This window comes from Myotis lucifugus, unplaced genomic scaffold (assembly GCF_000147115.1).
Source record: "Myotis lucifugus unplaced genomic scaffold, Myoluc2.0 scaffold_1, whole genome shotgun sequence".
NCBI lineage: Eukaryota > Metazoa > Chordata > Mammalia > Chiroptera > Vespertilionidae > Myotis > Myotis lucifugus.
The window spans coordinates 6,120,629-6,144,874 of record NW_005871049.1 but is presented as its reverse complement, the minus strand read 5'-3'; the positions used below and the strand labels follow the sequence as shown (position 1 = coordinate 6,144,874).

General features: G+C 36.7%; 2 protein-coding genes across 5 annotated transcripts in view; one reads left to right on the top strand and one right to left on the bottom strand.

Moving 5' to 3' along the window:
- Positions 1-92, bottom strand: part of ABHD18 (abhydrolase domain containing 18) — a 40,969-nt gene extending 40,877 nt beyond the window's left edge. Inside the window, exon 1 of the mRNA XM_023754229.1 lies at positions 10-92. The gene's annotated coding sequence lies outside the window, so the exon portion shown is untranslated. The remainder of the gene's footprint in view (positions 1-9) is intronic.
- Positions 71-24,246, top strand: MFSD8 (major facilitator superfamily domain containing 8). Of its 4 annotated transcripts, none has more exons than XM_006081672.3 (12): positions 71-212; positions 2,510-2,601; positions 4,289-4,332; positions 6,377-6,617; positions 7,878-7,991; positions 9,313-9,457; positions 10,183-10,238; positions 11,750-11,858; positions 14,296-14,430; positions 20,400-20,503; positions 20,593-20,840; positions 22,809-24,246. In XM_006081672.3, exons 1-12 carry the CDS (start codon positions 148-150, stop codon positions 23,022-23,024), a joined length of 1,569 nt encoding a protein of 522 aa, XP_006081734.1. In that variant the 5' UTR covers positions 71-147; the 3' UTR covers positions 23,025-24,246. The 4 variants fall into 4 exon arrangements, with proteins under 4 accessions (XP_006081734.1, XP_023609987.1, XP_006081735.1 ...); XM_023754209.1 differs by lacking the exon at positions 71-212 and adding an exon at positions 660-691; XM_006081673.3 differs by lacking the exon at positions 2,510-2,601 and having other exon boundaries at positions 74-212.

Below are 24,246 nucleotides of genomic sequence, written 5' to 3'. Positions count from 1 at the left end.
ACTCTGACCCTGGGGCGCTCCGCCAACTGTTGGCCTTCGGGCGCGCACGCGCACTCCCTGGATTGGTTTGACAGCCTTAGTGTAGGATGTGAAGGGCCGGAGGTGTCGCGATAGTTAGGTTCTCACCTCCTAGCGAGCGCGGTAACTATGGCGGGCCTGGGGGTCCAGGCTGAGCAGGAGCCGCTCTTAGGCGACCGCACACCCGGAAGCAGGTGAGCGGATGTGGGGGAAGGCACCCTAAGCTTCCTGCGCTAATGGGACTGGCCCCTTCACGGGTGCCAGCCATACCAGGCAAAAGGGGGAGGGGAGGGCAGAGCGGCGGGCGACGCGTGACCGGAAGTTGATCTCCCACCGCAGAGGAGGGGGAGTCCGAGCCCGCAGGTCCAGGTGAAGGTGTCACAGAAAGTCAAACGGCCTCAGCACGTTCACTCCGCAGTGCAGCCTCCAAGTCATTCGGCACTTGGCCTTCTACAGAGCTGAGCCCTTCACACATTTCACAAAAATTCCGAGATGACGATTTTAATTGTTAGTTGAACACACAGCTCTTAGTATTGACCTAATTGCTGGATTCTTTTTAAAAATATATATTTTACTGATTTTTTACAGAGAGGAAGAGAGAGGGATAGAGAGCTAGAAACATCCATCAGCTGTCTCCTGCACACCTCCCACTGGGGATGTGCCCGCAACCAAGGTACATGGCCTTGATCGGAATCGAACCCGGGACCCTTCAAGTCCGCAGGCCTTTGCTCCATCCACTGAGCAACCGGTCAGGGCTAATTGCTGGATTCTTTGTTAGCAAGTGAGCCCGTCTGAAATGGGTTTGCCGTTGTCCTGTGCCAAATATACAAAGACTACTTTTTTATTTAGGAGATGAAGTGTACTTTGACCCTTAATTATAAGGTTATTTTGCTCCTTATAATTAAGGGTCAAAGTACACTACTTTGTGGACAGTAATTCAGAATTGTTAGATTATCTGTTACTGTGCAATTAAGTATGTATTTTTGCCTTTAGGAAAACGGAGTTAAGTATCATTTTATTTGAAATAATAATTAAAATCAAGTAAATTAATACACTATTAAATTAAAGCTCTGTACATTAATTTTTGCTCATTTGTGTTTCTTAAGCACCAAACCTTATTTTACCATTCGGAAACTCTTTGGAAAATGTACTTCTCTGGTCTCTGATTTACTCCACAATATATGTAATGTAATTTTATCTTGAGATCACAGTTCATATGAATGCTGAAATGTTGTAATAGAGTGATGTTCTTGGCCTATTGAGACATTTTGGACTATTTGCTTCTATTCTGTTTTATTACACACTGCTATACTTTTAAAGTTTCATGTCTTTTTTAGTGTTTTGCCTAATCTGTTCTTGGCAGACTATCCCTCATCATGTTTTTGTTATCTGTTGGCAAACCTGTTTTTGTTGCTGTCAGCAACTTCTCTTCTCCCAACTTTATTTTGGGACTTCTACTTTGGTGCTGGTTCGAAAACCATATATAAGCTCAATAGAATTGTGCGTAGTTAGAACATAGAAGTTTGACTAAGGCCTAAAGATTTCTTCTTATTTATGCAATGGTATATGTGGTGTTAAGCACTTCATACCTATGTAAATGTTGTATCAGGAACTGATTTAACATACCTGGCACAGTAGATTTATTATCTCTCTTCTTCCCTCCCTTTATACCACTCCCAGTCACATCACAATTGAAAAATAAAGTTTCTTTTTTCAAGACTAATGTGAGTCTGAAATCTATTTTAGAAAATAATCTTGGAACATCAGAAATTATTTTGTCTGTTTTGCTTGTCTTAATTATTTGAAAACATAATTCTCATATTAAAGTAAATTTAACTCTTTCTTTATGCATATGTGAAAATGTAATGGGTATATACACTCATGTATGTCACCTGACAGAGGTAGGATGTCTGATTAATATACTTGGCCTTTAGTCCAGATCACAAGCCTGTATGAACGACCAACCCAGTCTCTCTAGTCCACCTGTTAGAGCAAAGGCAAGTGTTCCAGGAGGCCTCAGACTAGGAATGTGTTAGGTCACATCAAACTTTCCTGGTGTCACTTCTACATTAATTTGACCCAGCCAGAATAGCTTCCTGCAGCGAAGTTAATTTGCTGTCATCAAGTAGAGCATGTCATAATGATGACAGTAATTATCTTAAAATATTTAATAGTTGTATATCCCACCTGTGGGAGATCTAATTATTGGAGCTAGTTTATTTATTTTGATAAACTTTATTCATTTTGTCAGTTTTACAAGTTTCAGCACTTTGGAATAATAAAATTGTATAATGATGCATAAATACAACCCATGGAAATCCAAAGAAATAATGCTTATTCATAGATGAATTAATACAGGAAAACCAGTATTAGTAAATTATACCTCTCATATCATTTCTATGATTTTAGACCATAGAAAATAAAGGTGTGCCAAGGAAGATTTGCATATAATGAGGTAACTTAGTACTACTTCTTTCTTCTTTACACCTAGAGAATGGGATATTATAGAAACTGAGGAGCATTATAAGAGCCGATGGAGATCTATTAGGATTCTGTATCTTACTATGTTTCTCAGCAGTGTAGGTAAGTACTAGAAATTACATAATTTTAGAAATTCGTATAATATATTTTAATATTTAATTTAAAAAAAATTATTTTTATTGTGGTAAAACTGCATAACTTCAAATTTACCATCTTGATCAGAGGTGTTAAGTATATCTACATGGCTGTATAACCAATATTTAGTTTTTCACCTTGCAAAACTGAAACTCTTTACCCAATTAACAACTCCTCATTACCACATCCTCCCAACCTCTAGGGACCACCATTCTACTTTCAGTTTCTATGAATGTGACTATTCTAGAGTGTAGCAAAATATGGCTAAAGGGTTCAGGGTTTCTTTTTTTAAGTCATTAAAATGTTCTAAAATTGACTTTGGTGATGGTTTCACATATTTGTGATTATACCAAAAACCACTGAATTGTATTTTTTAAATGTGTAAATTGTATGATATGTGAATTATATCTTAATAAAACTTCTTTTAAAAAAACTTTATAGAATTTTGATTGCATGTGCCTAACATTTAAAATTGACAAATAGCAATGGAGTTTATCATTACAGTTCTCAATCAATAAAGCCTAACAGAAGTAATGACTTTTCTTTTAAGTGTCCTGTTTTGTGTTTTTTAAAAAGATTTTTAAATTAATTTTTAAAGAGAGAGGAAGGGCCCTAACCGGTTTGGCTCAGTGAATAGAGCGTCGGCCTGCGGACTCAAGGGTCCCAGGTTCGATTCCAGTCACGGGCATGTACCTTGGTTGCGGGCACCCTCCCAGTAGGGTGTGTGCAGGAGGCAGCTGATCTATATTTCTAACTCTCTATCCCTCTCCCTTCCTCTCTGTAAAAAAAATCAATAAAATATATTAAAAAAAATAAAAATAAAAAATAGAGAGGAAGGGAGCCCTAGCCAGTTTGGCTCAGTGCATAGAGTGTTGGCCTGCAGAGTGAAGGGTCCCAGGTTCAATTCCCGTCAAGGGCACATACCTCCGTTGCTGGTGGGCTCATGTGGGAGGCAACCAATCAATGTGTCTCTCATATTGGTGTTTCCCTCTCTGTCTCTCCCCCTCCCTTCCACTCTTTCTAAAAACCAATGGAAAAATATTCTCAGGTGAGGATTAACAAAAGAGAGAGAGAGAGAGAGAGAGAGAGAGAGAGAGAGAGAGAGAAAAGGGAAAGAGAGAAACACTGATGGACTGCCTCATACGGGAGATTGATCCTGAAACCTCCCTGATCTGGAATCCAAACCAGCAACCTTTTGGTGTATGAGAACAATTCCCAACCAACTGAGTCACACCAGCCAGGGCAATGTCCTGGTTCTTTATAACTACTGCCTTCTTTCATTTATTCCTAGACATCCCTATAGTTAATTATCTCTCCCAAACAACACCGATTAGGAGTCTAGCTCTTACTCTATAACAAAATGGCCTTTTCTCCATTTCTGCTATAAACACTTTATCAAAGCTTTTAGTAATTATCATTTATAGTAAAGGCTTGAAAGGGAAAATAGGTAATTGACTTTTATTATATTAATTATGGTCAAAGACTATACTTATGTATTCTTTCAAGCCTAAAACCACATTGTTTGATAAAGTAGACATTTTAGGGCATAAATTTGTAAATTCAGAATTTTAAAATCCATGCTAGAATTTAAAAAATTGTATTTATAATGATGGAATTATTGTAAATATAAATAACAGAGTTTACCTCTTTACAGGATTTTCTATTGTGATAATGTCAATATGGCCCTATCTCCAAAAGGTTTGTACACTTTATTCTTCTCTTAAGTAGCTTTAGTAGTATTAACTTTTTATGTAGTTAAGAGTTTTCTAGAGTCTCTTTGATATTCTATGATTTAATCTTTTTTCCCAATCTTTTTTTAAAAGTATATTTTTATTGATTTCAGAAAAGGAGAGGAGGAGAGAGAAAGAAACATCAATGATGAGAGAGAATTGTTGATTGGCTGGCCCCCTACTGGGGATCGAGCCAGCAATTTGGGCATGTGCCCTTGACCAGAATCAAACCTGGTACCCTTCAGTCTGCAGGCTGACACTCTACCCACTGAGCCAAACCGGCTAGTGCTATGATTTAATCTTTACTAGAAAAACTCAAGATAATAATTCTTCAATAGAAGATTATAAGTAATGTGAGCATATGCTTTATTGTGCAAACCAGAACACTTGAAGTGAAAGGAGTGCTATGCCAGGAAAATAGGATTATACCTGATCAGTCCCAGGCAAATGCACAGGTTTGGTCACCTACTTATTAGCCACTTTTGCATCCTATCAAAACCACCTCTCTAATAAAAACAAAACAAAAGTAAACTAGATTTAGTGCCACATTTGCATTGCTATTTTGAAAATTAATTTTAAAATTATATTACATGAAATTATTGCCCATGAGCCCTGGCAGGGTGGCTCAGTTGGTTAGAGCGTCATCCCAATACACCAAGGTTGGGGGTTCGATGCCCAGTCAGGGCATGTACAAGAATCAACCAATAAGTGCATAAGTAAGTGGAACAACAAATCGATGTCTCTCTTTCTCTCTCAAATCAATAAATAAAAAATTAAAAAAAATTATACCCATGACAGTAAAAATTCTTTCCATACTGGCAGAGTTATTGGAATTGAAACAATATGTAACAATTCTGCAGCAACATCTTTGCTAAAAATATATTTCCATGCATCACAACTGTTGATTTGTATGGTCCCTGTACTAGTCTAATTAACCTTAGAATTCTCAAGAGAAGGTATTTGCAATAATTAGGTCTACTCAGTCCAATATGTTGAATTTTGAAAAGGTTCACACCTTCCCCCAGATATTTGAAAGCTCTTCAAAGGTAAATGTTTTGATTACATGAACTTATAATTGGTTCTTTAGCAATACAAATGTAACATTTTCACCAAAAAACTTAATTTTTTCAAGTTATTTCATCATAATATTGAGAGTTCATATGCACCAGGCACAGTACTAAATCTTTCACCTACATCATTTTTTGCTCTTCATAACAACCCTGTGATGTGGATATTATCACTCCTGTTTGACAGATGAAGAAGCTTAGAGAAGTTAGATAGTTGTATCCACTGAGCCAAACTGGCTAGGGCTGAAGCAACATTTTTTAAAAATATATTTTTGATTTCAGAGAGGAAGGGAGAGGGATAGAGAGAGAAACATCGATGAGTATAATTGATCTGCTGCCTCCTGCACACCCCCTGCTGGGGATCGAGCCTGCAACCCGGGCATGTGCACTGCCGGGGATTCAAACCATGACCTCCTGGCTCATAGGTCCACACTCAACCACTGATCCAAGCCAGCCAGGCTGATCCAACTATTTTTATAATAGTTCCAAAATATGAAGCTTCTCAAGCATTTCCTTGTGTATAGTGAATTCAGTACATTTCATTATAATGTCAGAAATCTGAATCACTTACTATAAATAATGGTATTATAAAACTTATATTAGTTAGAATTGTTTTTATTTTTTTACATAAGAAATATTAGCCCTAGCTGGTTTGGCTCAGTGGATAGAGCATTGGCCTGTGGACTGAAGGATACCAGGTTTGATTCCGGTCAAGAGCACATGCCCAGGTTGCGGGCTCAATCCCCAGTAGGGAGCGTGCAAGAGGCAGCCAATCAGTGATTTTCTCTCATCATTGATGTTTCTATCTCTCCCTCTCCTTTTCTCTCTGAAACCAGTAAAAATATATTAAAAATATATATTTCATGTCAGAAAAAATGTATTAATGTTTTAAATTTGACTTTTCTTGGATAATAATTCTTAAAGCATTGTACTTTTTTTCTGCAGATTGACAGGACAGCTGATACAAGTTTTTTGGGCTGGGTTATTGCTTCATTTAGTCTTGGCCAAATGGTAGCTTCACCTATATTTGGTTTGTGGTCTAATTATAGACCAAGAAAAGAACCTCTCATTGTCTCCATCTTCATTTCGGTGGCAGCCAACTGCCTCTATGCGTATGTGCACGTCCCAGCTTCTCATAATAAATACTACATGTTGGTTGCTCGTGGATTGGTGGGATTTGGAGCAGGTAATATGCATGTATATATATGTATGTTCTGTTGTGTCAGATTCACAAATTTATGGCCCAATCTCACTTGGTGTCACCCTTTCTTAATCTCATATCCAGTGTTCAACATATAGATGTGTGATTGCAAACATAGATATCTTCCTATCATTTAGCTTCTGCTCATGATGTTCCCATTACTCATCATTTCTCTCTTCTGTTCCCATCATTCTTCATCCTTTAAGATTTAATTCAAGTTTCACATCTTCCATGAATTTTCTTAGGCTACCCTGTCCCTTTCTTTTTTCTTTTTTAAATATATTTTTATTGATTTCAGAGAGGAAGGGAGCGAGAGATAGAAATATCAATGATAAGAGAGAATCATTGATCTGCTGCCTCCTGCATGCCCTCTACTGGGGATCAAGCCTGCAATCCAGGCATGTGCTCTTGACCAGAATCAAACCTGGGACCCTTCAGTCCACAGGCTGATGCTCTACCCATTGAGCCAAACCAGCTAGGGCCCTGCTCCTTTCTTATATACTGTTTTGCACTGTTTTTATCTTATATCACCAACCATACAGTAAACTTTTTTGTAATTAGATACAGTTTGACTAAAAAACATATTTTGTGGCCTGGTCCCTAGCTAAGTCTCTTGGACACAGTAATTGCTCAATAAATTTTTGAATTAAATTGCAAGTGGATTTTTTTACAAGTCTAAGCATGCAGTTTTTGACATCTTTTAAAAATAGTTATAAAAATAGTTATAACAATGAGTAATATGCCATTTACTCAGTGTTTTCTCAGTATTTAATGATGAAAAAATAGTTTAACATTCCTATAATGCCAGTTTTTAAAATACATGTTTTTATTGATTACAGAGAGGAAGGGAGAGGGAGAGATAGAAACATCAATGATGAGAGAGAATCATTGATCACCTGCCTCCTGCATGCCTCCTACTGGAAATTGAGCCCGCAACCTAGGCATGTGCCCTTGACCAGAATCGAACCTGGGACACTTCAGTCTGCAGACCGATGCTCTATCCACTGAACCAAACTGGCTAGGATAATGCCATTTTTTTTTCATTCAAATATTTAACTGTGTTTTCATATTACTAAAAATAATATTTTCTATTAATTGGTGCATTTCCTCAATAAACATGCTTTGTATGATCATAAAGAGGAAACAGTGGCTATACTAGGGATTAATATTTCCTCTGCATAAAGCCAACTTAAGTTGAAATTTTATGAACTGAAGGATATTTTTTTTAATTGTGTCTTTTCTTAGGAAATGTGGCAGTTATTAGATCATATATTGCTGGTGCTACTTCCCTTCAGGAAAGAACAAGTTCCATGGCAAATACAAGTGCATGTCAAGCATTAGGTTTTATTCTAGGTCCAGGTAGGTGTTTTTCACTTGTAACTACTTAACTTGAATTGGGTAGAACTTTTAAGTTCAAATGTTAAATGAAATCCAAATAGAAAACCTCATAGTTGAAGGGAAACTAGTATTTTTGGATGCAGCAGTGAGGCTAGACTCTTTAGAGGATGGGGCAAAAGTAGGTTTACAGTTATATGTGAAAGTTTATTCTTACATTATTTATTATTTATATTATTTTCCATATGTACTAACTCTGGGTCTTACTTTGCCCTCAGTGTCTAGCATAATATCTGGCATACACAGGTTCTCAGTAAATATTTTGATCACTTAAAGCATATTTTAAAGACTATCTCATTTAAACATTCTGTATAGATGAGTAAATGTAGGCCTGAAAAGTTCAGATAACTTCCCTAATAATAACTACATCAATAAGCACTAACATTTACTGAGTATGTGCTAGATACTGTTCTAAGTGCTGCAGTATCTTACTTAATCCTCACCACAAAACTACATGTACATTTTTGGAAGAGCCAGATACAGAATCTAAATCAGGAGAGCAAATCAGTATTCTCCTAATCTGATTTGTGCCATAAAATCAGATTTAAAATATTAAATATATGTAGCTTAAATATCATATACACAGTAATATTTTAAAATATTTACTTGAAATGTGACAGGTTGATTGAATGTATAATTCATTTATGGAAGAAATTGTATAATTTATATTTCTTATGGAGATGTTTAAAAAAATGAAATTACTGAAGTAACTACTTGAGATCTAATCCTTTGTAAATTCATGCACATCAGTGTTTCTCAATCTTTTTTTCATTATTGACCCCCTAAGGAGTTTTTTTAGACAATTTTTCCTAAACACTCCATACCATGAAATTTTAATACCACAGACATACTGTATATTGTTTATGTACTGTATCTGTGCTTTATATAGAAAGAGTGAATTTTTCTGTCCCCCTCAACCAGAACCAGTTTTTTTTCTGTCTGTTCAGATGCATGATGTAAATCAGTGGTTGGCAAACTGCAGCTCATGAGCCACATGTGGCTCTTTGGCCCCTTGAATGTGGCTCTTCCACAAAATACCACGTGCGAGTGCGCACGTACAGTGCGATTGAAACTTTGTGGCCCATGCGCAGAAGTCGGTATTTTGTGGAAGAGCCACACTCAGGTGGCCAAAGAGCCGCATGTGGCTCGGGAGCCTCAGTTTGCCGACCACTGATGTAGATGAATGATTCCATGTTACTTCTAATTTCTTGGTAAACGTCTTTCACATTTTTAAAAATCTGTGTCTCCATAAAATAATTCATCTGTGTCGTTTTACTTTAATAAGTTTTTCAGACCTGTTTTGCACTCATTGGAGAAAAGGGCGTGACATGGGAGACTATCCAGCTTCAGATAAACATGTATACAGCACCAGTTTTACTTGGCGCCTTCCTTGGAGTTTTAAATATTATTCTGATCCTTTTTATATTAAGGTAATTAGACAGAAATGATAAAACTACTTTTATAGATTGTGAAATTAAATAAGCACTATCATTGTTGGAGGATAGTTATTCCTAAGAAGTCCTAATTTGTTATTTCATATAATTGTGTTCATATTTTCTGATTAGCCAATGTACTTACTTGTAACTAAAATAATAGACAATTTGATAAATGAGAACAGATTATAAGGTCTGAAAAGTTAAGGTTTGATCTTGATTTACTAATTCTAGTTTTCTAGTTTTCTAAGAAAATTGCATGAAAGCAACATTTTAAGTAGATGAGTGATTAGTATCAACCTTAAATACAAAAGTTACTTTAAATGTATCTTTTATCTTTTATATATTAGAAGAAATTTTATAAAGCTACAAAAATTTGTTTAGTTCATATTTCTTTGGAGTACTTTAACCAAGGGTCCAAAAACATTTACAACTAATGTTTAAAAATCACTGTTGAACTTCAAATACTGATTAAGGTTGATCACATAGGCTTTTGGATGAATTTGGTTGTTCTTTTTTCCATTTTATATAGTATAATAAGTATCATGTCTTGTATCTTTTAAATTTTGTTATATCTCATTGCTAATACTTTCATAACTCAAAAGCCATTATAAAAAGTTATATCAGAATGTGAAAAAATAGAAGGCTAGTAATAAATTTAACCCATTTGTCTATTATACTAAGCCTTTCATGGATACAATATTTATGTTTTTCTTTTTAAGAGAGCATCGTGTGGATGACTCAGGACGACAGTGTAAAAGTATTAATTTTGAAGAAGGTACTATTAAGCTGTTTAACTAAATTACTATAAAATTAACAAAGTGTTTCTAATGATCCATTGGTATTTACTTGAATTTTGCTTCTGAGGACAATAAAAGGGGTGACTTAGAAAAGATCTTCAAAGTTGAAAGTTACCTAAGTTGTTTAAAAAGAAAAGACATACGAATATCAGTTATTTGGTGTTCATGATTGGTGAGGTTAAAACCATTGCTAAAAATCACTTAGTCTTGGTTTCAGAGAGCCAATCCTACAGTTTTGTGTGTTTAGAAAGGGAGGTCATGACCCTATGTTGAGTATCCAAGGTGCTTTTTTTAAAAAATATATATATTTTATTGATTTTTTACATAGAGGAAAGAAGAGGAATAGAGAGTTAGAAACATTAATGAGAGAGAAACATTGATCAGCTGCCTCCTGCACACTCCCTACTGAGTATGTGCCTACAACCGAGGTACATGCCCTTGACTGGAATCGAACCTGGGACCCTTGAATCCACAGGCTGATGCTCTATCCATTGAGCCAAACCGGTTAGGGCCCAAGGTGCTTTCTTAATTGTACCCAAGTATAGCAGACTATTACCAAATCTCATTTGAAATTAGAGAAGGAACTCCTCAGAAATCCTGAGATAAAAAGGCAGGCACCATTATGGAAAAATTATAGAAACTTATTGAAAGTCACTGCCTGCCCCCTGCTGCTGCTACATATACACTTATACAGCATAAATGAACACATTCTTGTGTTACTTACCTGGTTTATTCTGAGTAAAATAGCATGACAGATGTATCTAAGATCTATATGGCTTCACACTTCTCAATTATATCAGGAATAGTTTGTACTTAGTGTATAGCTTAACTACACTGGTTCAAGATAAGGCAGTACACTCACTTTGCCCTCCTAAAGTATTACTTTGCAAAAATATAAATAACATTAGGACTTTTATGGTAACGACATGAGGGTATTTACTAATACTAATTTCACATCTGATTGAAATTCAAAATAAAATATATATTCATTGAAGTGAATCACAGAAACGAGAACTGATTTTATAAACTATTTCAGGTCTTCATGAAATCTTCGTAATTTAAGATTAAGGTAATATAGGAAAAAAACCCTGCAACTGAAATTTAAAGCACATGTATTTAGTATAAGATCATTTTAAAGAATTCTGTAAAATACATGCCTCTTCTGGACTGAGAGACACCAATAGACGGAGTATCTCCTGTAGATAACAGAATTTGAAGTGTATTTCCTGGGAAGAAAAGTTACTTTACTTTTAAATATCATTACTTACAGGTGTTATTTTACTTTTAAAAGTTACTGCTGTCATATACATTGTTAATTTTAAATCATTTAAAAGTTACTGCTGTCATATACATTGTTAATTTTAAATTATTTTGAAGCCTAAAAATGATTTTAAATGTTTAATCATAGAATTTGCTACATCTATTTCTACATTGTCTGATGACAAAATAACACCTGTAAGTAATATAATTTTTCTCCTGTTCACTACAGCAAGTACAGATGAAATTCAGATTCCCCAGAGAAGTATTGATAAAGTGGCTGTAGTGACTACCAACGTTCTGTTTTTTGTGGTCCTATTTATCTTCGCCCTTTTTGAAACGTAAGTTTTGTCTTCATCTACATTAGGTTATGAAAACAATTTATATTTAATGCAATATTAATCAGGCATATAGTTGTTCTCAACTTTATATAAGACATTTTCCTTGTCATGATGTAAAAAGTGTTTGATATTTAATTTAAATGTAGTGAATTTTGTCTGTAATCTTACTCCCCACATCTCTCTCTCTCTCTCCCCACTTCCTAAAATAATTTTTTTTTTTTGGTTAATCCTCACCCGAGGATATTTTTCCATTGATTTTTAGGGAGAGGGAGAGACACACAGAGAGAAACATTGATGTGAGAGAAACACATTGAATGGTTGCCTCCTGCATGTGCTCTGACTGGGGCTGGAGCCTACAAAAAAGTATGTACCCTTGGCCGGAATTGAACCTGGGACCCTTCAGTCCGCAGCCCAATGCTCTATCCCCTGAGCATTACCAGGTAGACCCTAAAATCAGTTAAAAAAACAACATATCCTTGGGTGAGGATTTTAAAAAATTACCATTTTAACTATTTTTATAAATATGTTTTTATTATTTTCAGAGAGAGAGGAAGGGGGGGGGGGAGAGAGAGAGAGAAACATCAATGATGGGAGAAAATCATTGATTGGCTGCCTCCTTCACACCCCCTAATGGGGATCGAGCCTGCGAGCCTGCAACCCGGGTATGTGCCCTGCCTAGGAATCGAACCATGACTTCCTGGTTCATGGGTCGATACTCAATCACTGAGCCACACCAGCTGGGCTTAACTATTTTTAATTATACAGTTCAGTGGCATTAAGTCCGTTCACAGTGTTGTGTGAATGTACTCTCCATTTCCCGAACCTTTTCATGATTCCAAACAGAATCTCTGCACCCGTTAAACAATGTCTGCACTCCTTATCACCCAGCCCTTGGTAACCTTTATTCTACTTTCTCTCTGTAAATTTGCCTATTCTAGGTACTTCATATAAGTAGAATGATAGATTTGTCTTTTAGTGTCTTGCTTATTTCATTTAGCATGATGTTTTCAAAGTTCATCCATGTTTTAGCATGTGTCAGAATTTCATACCTTTTTATGGTTGAATAATATTCCATTATATGTATACCAATTTTGTTTATTCATCTATCTATGGTAATTTGTATTATTTCCACCTTTTGGCTCTTGTGAATAATGCTGTGATGAACACTGGTGTACAAGTATATATTTGAGTCCCTGCTTTCAGTTCTTTTGGGTATATATCCAGAAGTGGAACCACTGGATCATATGGTAATTGTGTTTAACTCATTGAGAAACCATCAAACTATATTTCACATCAACTCATCTGATTTTAAAATTTAAAAAATGGTAATGTTTTATTTTTAATTTTGTTTTTTAGTTTTTTATATGTTCTTTAAAAAAAAAGAATGAACTTTTAAAACAATTTTTTTTTATTGATTTCAGAGAGAAAGGGAGAGGGAGAGATAGAAACATCAATGATGAGAGAGAATAATTGATTGGCTGCCTCCTGCATGCCCTCTACTGGGGATCGAGCCCACAACCCTGGCATGTGCCCTTGACCAGACTCGAACCCAAGACCCTTCAGTCCGCAGGCCAATGCTCTATCCACTGAATCAAACTGGCCAGGGCAAAAGAATGAATATTTTAAATATATTTCAATTCCATTTTGTAGCTAGTTAACAAAAAGAGATAGAAAATAGGAAAAGAAGATTGGCAAGGAAGGAGATAGTCATATAAGGGAAGAGAGACATTCAGAGAGGTAGGGTGAAAAATATATACATTCAATGATAGGGATGAAAGAGACTGAGGAAGAGAAAAGAAATTCCAGAAGATTCTAATAATCTAATAATGGTAACATTTTTTAATTGAAAAGAGACTTATTTAACCCAAAATATAACCATGATTATTTAGTTATATTAGAATGGTAGGAGTTTTGGTTTCTTTGTTTTATTTTCCTGTTTTTCAAACTTTCAACAATGTGGATATATTACTTTATAATAAAATGTTAAAAAATAAGAACACAAACACTCAAACTTAGTAGCTTGTGGATGTAACATCGAAATGTGCTGAAAATGCACTGGCTGGGTAGCTCAGTTGGTTAGAGCATTGTCCAGATACTGCAAAGTTGGATCTCCGGTCAGGGCACATACAAGAATCAACCAATGAATGCATAAATAAGTGGAACAACAAATTCATGCTTTCTCTCTCTCTCTCTCTCTCTCTCTCTCTCTCTCTCTCCCTCTCCCTCCCTCCCTCCCTCCCTCCTTCTCTCTACAATCAATGAATAAAAAAAGTGCTAAAAATGTTTTAAAATTTTTGTTTATTTAGATCTGGTGTTATTGTTAAAAGGGATACAAATTCTTAAACGTGTCAAGAGCATTATTAAAGTTTTTATATCAGCTTTAACAATGACTATGATTTAAATAAAATGAGAATACTTTCTTTTTGGTTTTTCTCAGCATCCTTACTCCATTAACAATGGATATGTATGCCTGGACTCGAGAACAAGCTGTATTATATGATGGAATAATACTTGCTGCTCTTGGAATTGAGGCTGTTATTATTTTCATGGGAATTAAATCACTTGCCAAAAAGTAAGTTATATGTCTTTGGTTTTGTTCCCAATCTGTATTTTAAAAGTGAAATATATAACAGTTAACAATGTAAATGAATGTGTTAGTAAAACAATTGAAAGCTTTTCTCTTTTTATGTGGTAGTTTTAGTCTTTGAACATTTGAAAATAGATGTAAAGCTTATTAAGGGAGCATATTTCTAAACCATATGGCATATTCTTTAGTAAAGCAATATATTTACAAAGTGAATAATTGCCTTCTAATGTAGCATCTGTTTATTATATTTTACTTAAAGTATTTCTAAAAGTGTATTTCATAGAACATTATTCTGCTGCATGGTAATATATGTTACACAACAAAAAAGATTCAGTGGTTAAATCTGGAAAATTCTGGTTAAAATTACCAAACTTCTTTACTCTAAATCTTCAGTATATACATACTATATCATCATCATGACAAATACAGCATGTAGCATTTCTGAAAGTTATTTGTAACTTTGACCACAGAACACTTTCTAAAAAAAGCATTTTGTATGAGGACAACTGTAAAGAACACACTTTGGGGCAAATGCTGGTATAAAATTAAATTCATTCATATAGTCTGGGGTGGGATATTAGTAGATGAAGTTATACAGATCAAACAATTATTCCTAAAATACGTTAATAATATACAACTCAAGTAAAGTTCTAAAATCAATGAATAAATATTGAGTCAGTATGTAGGGTTGGGTGTTATGGGTATACCATTGAAGAGCCCAGTAGAGGGCCAAGATGTAGATATAGATGACAAATTCATATTCAAAGTTAATTAATAGTAAATGTATTATATCTTGCTACAGAAGTAGAGCTGTCCTGCTAATAGGCATTCATACTGATTGTCCAATTCTATACCTTCAAAGAGCTTGAATTCTATTGGGGAGAAAGCCAATGCAAACGTGAATTTAATTGGAGAGAAAGCCAATGAATGCAAAGGTGAGGTCAGGTTGTGATAAAGTACTATGAAGAAGAGCAGAACAGAGGAAGAGAATAGAGTGGTAGGAGGGGGTAGGGAGAGAGGGGAAGTGCTGTTTTGATAGAGTGCTTAAGGAAGGCATGCTTGAGGAGGTCACATCCAAGCAGAGACCTGAGTGAAGTCACAGAGCAGCCTTGGAGTGGCTTGGAACTCTACTCCCACATTAGACTGAGCTTTGCATGTTTAAGGAACAAGCAGGAAGGCCAGTTTGGCCAGAGCAGAGTGAGAGGAATAAGGTAGATCAGGTTGGAAAAATGTGAATCCTTGGAGGTATTCTAAGAGAGTTGGGAAGAGTTTGGGTTTGTTTTAAGAAGCCTTTGGTTTTGTTTGTATATTTCACTTTTTATTGTGGAGAATTTCTAACATATACAAAGGTACAGAGAGAATCATGCACTGAATCTCTAATATGCATTACCCAGCTTCAACAATGATAAACACTTGCATACTTTTGATTCATCTGTACCTCCACATTCCCTACCCCCTACACCTGGATTCTTTTGAAGTCAATCCCAGACATTATTTCATGTCTGCCATAAATATTTCAGTATGTATCTCTAAAAGTTAATGCTGACATTATCACATCTATAAAAGTTAAGTGATTTCTAAATAAAATAAAATAAAATAAAATAAAATATCCAGGCAGTATTCACATTTTCTCTACCGTTTCCATCCTGTTTGTTTGTTCTTTGTTTTGTTCCATAGCTTAATCACTTGATTGAGGCTTTCAAGTGTCTTCTCTTTTAATCTAATCTTTTCCACCTCACTCTCTCTTTTTCCTTTACAAATTGAACAAATTATTTGCCCTTGGATGCAGATAGTGGGGTGGTGAGGGCCTGGGGTGGGGGATGAGGGTGGGCTGGAGGGGGGTCAATGGGGGAAAGAGGGGACATATGTAATACTGTCAACAATAAAGAATTATTTTTTAAAAAAAGAAACCATTTGCCCTATAGTTTCCCATATTTTGTATCTCACTGATTGAATCCCTATAGTGGTTTTTTTTAAATTAAAATAAATTTTCCTGTCTCTCTCAAAAGTTGATACTTAGAAAGGCAGCGAGAAATTTTTTGCTGCACTGAACTTCCTAGTTGTCTACATATTTCATTGAAAAACAAAACTAATTATGATCTTTCCTAAATAAAAAAAATTTGATACTTACTTAGATTTGGAAGTTTAATGAGATTTGAGTTTAATTTTTTAAAAAAATAAATCTTTATTGTTCAGATTATTACAGTTGTTCCTCCATTTTCCCCCCATAGCTCCCCTCTACCCAGTTCCCACCCCACCCTCTGCCCTTACCTCCCCACTGTCCTCATCCATAGGTGTACGCTTTTTGTCGCCGGGTCAAAGGTCATACACATGGAAAATGTAGCTATTTCCATCTGCAACGTGTCCCTGTGCTCGGAAAGGTCTCTCACAACTTGTTCACGCTCTACTCAGAAAGGGTACGGAGCCACGTAACAGCTTTTTAAAATAACGTATCTTCTTATGTTTAAAATGAGGATTTCGCTACCAGAAGTGAGGAGAAAGCAACACTAGAGCTGCTCTCGCCCCTCTCGCCCTTCGGGTGATGGTTGTGCGTGGGGCTGCGAGCTGGTTCCCGGGCCGTCGACGAAGCCGTCTGGGCGGCTCGCGTGGCCGTCGGCTTCCCCGGGGCCATCACAGCTTCACAGGGGCCATCACAGCCTCACAGGGGCCATCGCAGCCTTGCAGGGGCCGTCGCAGCCTCACGCAGCCTCGCAGGGGGCGCCGCATCCCACGTTGGGGGTGAAGGTGCGAGACAGAAGCTCCTCTCGCTGTCTTTCCTGCTGCTCCCTTGCGTATCGCCAATGCTGGAAGTTTCTGAGAGCAGTCTGCAGGTGCTGGACATCATACTTTAACTGGTCAACACGAAGTTTGGCATTCTGTCTTTTGTTGGGAAGCTCCTTGCTGGACAAAATCTCCAGGCATTCTAGCTAGCTGAATATCTGGTATGCTTGCTTGGATTTCGTTTTCTACTAAGTGCACAGACTGCTTGTCTGCTGTCTCCCGGCGTCCCATGTGAGACTGGATCTGGTGGACCTGCCTGTGCGTTTGCTGGTACAGCGGTTCCATGTCGCCGGCCCAGCCGGGTCCGGCTCCGGCTTCCTCCAAACCTGATTCTGCTTCTTGAGTGTGTCCCTTATGGATGTGAGGATTTGAAATCTGCAGTTTGTTGGGTTAGGCTGCAAAAGCGCAGGTGGTTCCTTTTGTGCCACTGGCACAGCTTGGGTGGGGATGTAAATTGAGTAGGGCGGGGTCTCAGAGAATCACCAGGGTGGAGCAAACAGCAATGGTTGTTGTCAGCATCTCTGCGACTCCTCGCCTCTCCGAGACTCTGCATCTCCACGTCCCCAAGTGCCGAGTGCTGGCGAGCAGCTCCTCAAGAAAGCCACCCTCACTCTCCGACCCGCTGCAAGGCAGTCCTGCCTCTCCCCATAGGAGTCTGGGACCTCAGAATCCCGCCCCAACAAGCTCAGTGGATTCGAGAGCTTGTATCCCCTTCCAATTGAAAAAAACCGCGCATCCAGTTGCAGCCCGCCTGGCGCACGACTCCGTACCTCTGTTCTTGGCGCCTCTGCACCTCCTACTCAGTCTCAATGCACTTCTTTCTTTCCTTCCAGTTGTAGAACTTCCACTGGGCCAGCTTTCCCATGGTTCTGGATGATACTGTTTTGTCTTATAGTTGGTAGTTTCAATGTTGTTGTGGGAGGCAGCACACAAAAGGTCTATACCTTATGCCGCCATCTTGGTTCTCCATGAGTTTAATTTTTTTGACAAGAATAATTTATAGGTGGTGTTATAAAGTTACATCTGGAGAAATGTAATGTTTTGTTTATCTTTTTATTATGTAAGTGGTCATTGACATTCCCTAGATCCATTAATTCATTCATAGGTCATTGCAAAATGCTATTTTAATTTTATCATTTCTTTATTTATTTGCTGTAGTATTTTCAATAAAGAGAAACTTCCTGTCACCAACTATTTGGTTATTCTGAGGTACAGTCTGTATAGGAAAGACAGGGTGATTCTTTCCTTTTATTTTATTAACTGGCTTTTAAAATAACTGGTTTGCTAATATCCTCTTAAAAGTGACCAAGAGTATTTTAATATAATATGAATTCATAGATTATAACATTTTTATGTGTTTCAGTCCATTGTCATTACTATTCTTTTTGGTGTTCACATTGTCATGCTTCTTCCAATTGGCTCTGAGTCCTTTTATCATGATCTAGTAGTCACTGGTAGCTTTTCTGCACTCTGGTATGACTACTAGGTGTACCGGTTAATAATGTGGATTATTTTTCAATAGATGGAGTTACACATATATTGATATATATGCGATTTGATATGTATGCTATTTTGTTGTATTGACAACAAGCTTCAAAACTTCATATGTCAATTTTGCTGAAGGTGTTAACGTAATAGATATTTTTACACTTAAAAATGTTGAATTTTGTGCCAAAAAAAGAGCATTTGCGGGAAGTTTTAATTCATTACTTTATTTTGAAGAAAAGTGCTGCTGAATACTTCAGGAAGCTTATGGTGAACATGCTCCATCTCAAGATACATGTGAACGCTGGTTTAAATGCTTTAAAACTGATGATTTCCATGTGAAAGACAAAGAACGTCCAGGTCAACCAAAAAAGTTTGAAGACCAACAATTACAAGCATTATTGGATGAAGATGCGTGTCAAACTCAAAAACAACTTGCAGAAAGATTAAACGTTGCTCAGCAAACAATTTCCGATCGCTTACAAGCAATGGGAAAGATTTTAAAGGAAGGAAAATGGGTGCCACATCAACTGAACAAAAGACAAATGGAAAACCGAAAAGTCATCAGTAAAATTTTGCTTCAATGGCATGAAAGAAAGTCTTTTTTGCGTCAAATTGTAACTGGCGATGAAAAGTGGATTTATTTTGAGAATCTCAAACGCACAAAATCATGGTTGATCCAGGTCAACCATCAACATCGACGGCAAGGCCAAATGCTTCAAAAAGAAGACAATGCTCTGCGTTTGGTTGGCTCAGGAAGGTATGGTATATTATGAGCTTCTAAAACCAGGTGAAACCGTTAATACTGATCGCTACCGACAACAAATAATCAATTTGAACCACGCTTTGATTGTGAAACGACCAGAATGGGCCAGAAGACATGGCAAAGTAATTTTACTTCATGATGATGCACCCATCACACACTTTAAAACCAGTTAAAGACACATTAAAAGATCTTGCCTGGGAAGTATTAACCCACCTGCCGTATTCACCAGACCTTGCTCCTTCAGATTACCACTTGTTCCGATCTATGGCACACACACTTTCTGAGCAGCACTTCAAATTGTACGAAGAAGTGGAAAATTGGGTCTCTGAATGGTTTGCCTTAAAACAAGAAAAGTTCTATTGGGACAATAGCCACAGATTACCTGAAAGATGGGGGAAATGTATAGCTAACGATGGACATTACTTTGAATAAAGCACTTTTTAAAAAAATATATATTTTATTGATTTCTTACAGGGAGGAAGGGAGAGAGATAGAGAGTCAGAAACATTGATGAGAGAGAAACATCGATCAGCTGCCTTCTGCACACCCCCTACTGGGGATGTGCCCGCAACCAAGGTACATGCCCTTGACCGGAATCCGACGACGCTCTATCCACTGAGCCAAACCAGTCAGGGCTGAATAAAGCACTTTTGATGTTTCTCTTGAAGTTATCGTGTTTTCTTTCATTACAAAATCCGCATTATTAACAGATACACCTAGTAAATGTCCAGGCTCAGTTTATATATTTTTCTGTACCAGACCTGAAATAAGCCAGTTTTTAGAGAAGTCCTGGTTCTTAGTGGGAAATTATATTTAGCATTCATTTAATTGATATATCACTAAAAGCATCAAAATATTTTATTTATAGTTTTTGAAATGATAAAAGTAATGAAACTGTTATAATGTTTTTGTTCTCTAATAGGATTGGCGAGCGTGCTATTCTACTGGGAGGACTTGTCATCATATGGATTGGCTTCTTTATCTTGTTACCTTGGGGAAATCAATTTCCCAAGATACAGTGGGAAGGTATATCCATACATAATTCTATAATGTTACATTGCATCCGTTACTCATCTAGTAATAAGTCATGCACTATACTAATTTTGTTTTTACAGATTTACATAATCATTCAATTCCTAATACCACATTTGGGGAAATTATTATTACCCTTTGGCGGTCTCCAAGAGAAGATCAGAGTGAAGGACCAACTGGTTGCCCAATTGAACAAGCCTGGTGCCTCTACACCCCCATGATTCATCTAGCCCAGTTCCTCACATCAGTTGTGTTAATTGGAATAGGCTATCCATCCTGCAATGTTATGTCATATACATTATATTCAAAAATTTTGGGACCAAAACCTCAGGTGAGTCAATTACCCTGGCATTGCAATTATGTGAAATATGCTTCACTGACATTCTGTGCTACCATTCTCTATTTTCACACAAGCTGGTACAGGGGATTTTTATCATATTCAGCATTTTGAATTTATAAAAAAAAACCGACAATTTTTAAAAAGTACTTATAGGACTTGTGTGTTGAAACTGAACAAAAAGCACTCTAAAAACTCAAAGCTTTCTTGAACTCAGAGGTTATGAGCTCAAAATCATTTTCATAGAAAAAAAATATCTGAAGCATAAAGTTCTGAAACTCATTCTTAAACTAGGCAACAGTTGGGAAACCAAAATTGATAGGCAAATTTGACTCTAGGCTTAATTTCATTTGGCCCTAGGTACGATTACTAAAGATGAAAACACAATAGCCTTAAAATTGTACAGTCAGAGAAAGATAAATATCACATGATCTCACTCATTTGTGGAATATAATGAACAACATAAACTGATGAACAAAAACAGATCCAGAGACAGAGAAACCTCGATCAGGCCGTCAAACCTCAGAGGGAAGGTAGGGGAGGGTGGTGGTAAGGGGGAGAGATCAACCAAAGGACTTGTATGCATGCATATAAGCATAACCAATGGACACAGAAAACAGGGGAATGAGGGCATGAGCAGGGATGGGGGTGGGGGTGGGGTGAGGTGGGGGGTGGGCAAGAGGAGGATAAGGACACATATGTAATACCTTAATCAATAAAGAAAAAAACAAGTACAGCAGCTATGTATATTTTAAAATTAGTTTTTATTATAAGAATTTCCACCCTAGCTGGTTTGGCTCAGTGGATAGAGCGTCGGCCTGCGGACTCAAGGGTCCCGGATTCGATTCCGGTCAAGGGCATGTACCTTGGTTGCGGGCACATACCCAGTAGGGAATGTGCAGGAGGCAGCTGATCGATGTTTCTCTCTCATCGATGTTTCTAACTCTCTATCCCTCTCCCTTCCTCTCTGTAAAAAATCAATAAAATATATTTTAAAAAAAGAATTTCCATATTTATGATATAAAAATTAAAATATAGAAGCAAAATGGAGAAAAATATCAAAGAAACAATTGCAATCTTTTTAGCAACTGCTTAGCATTCCATTAATTAAATATACCATAATTTATTTAATTAATCCACCACTGACGAACAGTTAGGTTTTCTTTTTTTTCAAATTGTCTAAAGTTTTACATATGTCTCATTTTCCCCGATTGACACCCCCTGCCCCCAGCCATTCCCACCCTGGGCAAGCCCCCACCGCCCCAGTGTCTGTGTCATGTTATGCTAATATGCATGCGTACAAGTCCTTTGGTTGCTCTCTAACCCCCTCTCCCCTGCCATTTGTCTCTGTATCTATTTTTGTTCATCAGATTATGTTGATCATTATATCCCACATATGAATGAGATATGTGGACAGTTAGGTTTTCAATGTGAGACTATTAAAGGTAATGCTGCACTGCACAGTAATTGGAGGAGTGACATGTGGTACAGTGGAAAGGTGGTACAGTGGAGTTAGGCACACATGGCTTCAGAGATCTTGTTAGTTACTTGAATTTCTGAGCTTCAGCTTCCACATTTGTAGGGACACCAGTAATAAACATTTGTGAACATTGGCAAATATATGTAAAGCACCTAACACAGTGTGTGGAAGATAGCAAGTACAAAATAAATGTTAGTCTTAAAAAGTAAATTAATAAATTCTATTGTTCCCAGGGCCTCAGCAGATATTTAATTTGTTCTTTTCTACTACTTTTGTTTTTCCTAAGCTGACTCTATCAGGTAAGTTTACTGTTCATTATTTGCTGTATTTATAAAAATGCATTTTATATGTAATTCACAAATCAAAGATGGAGAAAGTGATTCCTGTGAGTTTCCCATAGTTTTGTAATAGTAGCATCATTCTTATTTTTAAAATAACTAAACTTGAATATCAATCTGCTTCTCCCCATCCCCACCTCACAGGGTGTGTACATGGGCTGGTTAACAGCTTCTGGAAGTGCGGCACGGATTCTTGGACCCGTGTTCATCAGCCAAGTGTACACTTCCTGGGGCCCACGATGGGCATTCAGCCTTGTGTGTGGAATAGTTGTGCTCACCATCACACTCCTGGGAGTGGTTTACAGAAGACTCGTTGCTTTTTCTGTAAGGCATGGAAGGATTCAAGAGGAACCTAGCTAACTAACACTGGGATGCACAGTACTTGCTGTGTGGACTTCCTTTACTAAGGCTCTGCCAGACAGTTGCTATGAGTCAGTTTCCAAAAGTCAGGCTTCGGGTATTATATATTTTGAAAAGCAAGAGAATATATTGAATAACACGAATTCTATGAGTAACTGAATAGTAAGATAATATAAAAAACATTCTGGGTCAATTTCTTTATCTCAAAAAAGAAATATTCTTCACTCAGCACCTTTGGGGGTTACATGAATTCATGAGTGAATGAGCAATGGTCTATAAATGGGAAACTATTTTTTTTCTCCAAACTGCAGAGGTATCACTTAAAACAATGAGAGGATATCTATGCAGTGGAACCACAGTAAAGTTCTAAAAGAATTACGTATAACAGAATGAAATTATAGCAACGGTTTACCTAAATAGTAGGTATCTTGACCAAATCAAAGATACCTACTTTTTATTTATTTAAAATGCATTTTCTGTTACTATCAAGTTCCCTTATGAAATAAATATCATGACTCTTAAATTTTCCACTTACTATGCCTCCCATCCTACCTTCTTTAATACACCTTCTGTCTTATCTCACTAAATAACTCTAAATTAATAGATGAATATGGATAATGCTAATATTTAAGTAATAAAGAGGATTAAGAGACCAGGATGAATTTTACTACCTTTAGTAGAGTTAACTACTTTTTCTTCCAAGTGCTAATAAGTAATTTGCTTTGGAGACATAAGCCAGGTATGTGTTATTGTGTATGTGTTATTATATACATATACTGAAACAAACTGTTAATTATAATTATTGGCATTTTCAACTCCCTTAAATTCTGGAGGAAAACTATTACTTTATTTACTTTTCCCACCACTTATTAGTGACAAGGTAGACACAACAGTTTTCAGTCTATATCTGCACAGCTATTCAGATCTGCATTATTTTACATTTGGATGAGCCATGACAGCCCCAATCTAGTCAGGATAATATTTGAAACAAATGTCTTTAACCTAACACAGTTTACTGAGTTTACTTGAGTATATAGTCTCTATGTATACATTTCTACCTCTACCTAAGTTGAATGCTGATACAAGGAACTAGTATAGAAATATGTATGTGGATAATCAGAATTACCAAAAAAAGTAAAGATATTTCAAAATACTTTTCCAAATGTTTCCTACTCTATAAATATTTTCAAAATTGAGAGTAAAGACTATAATCTGCACTTTA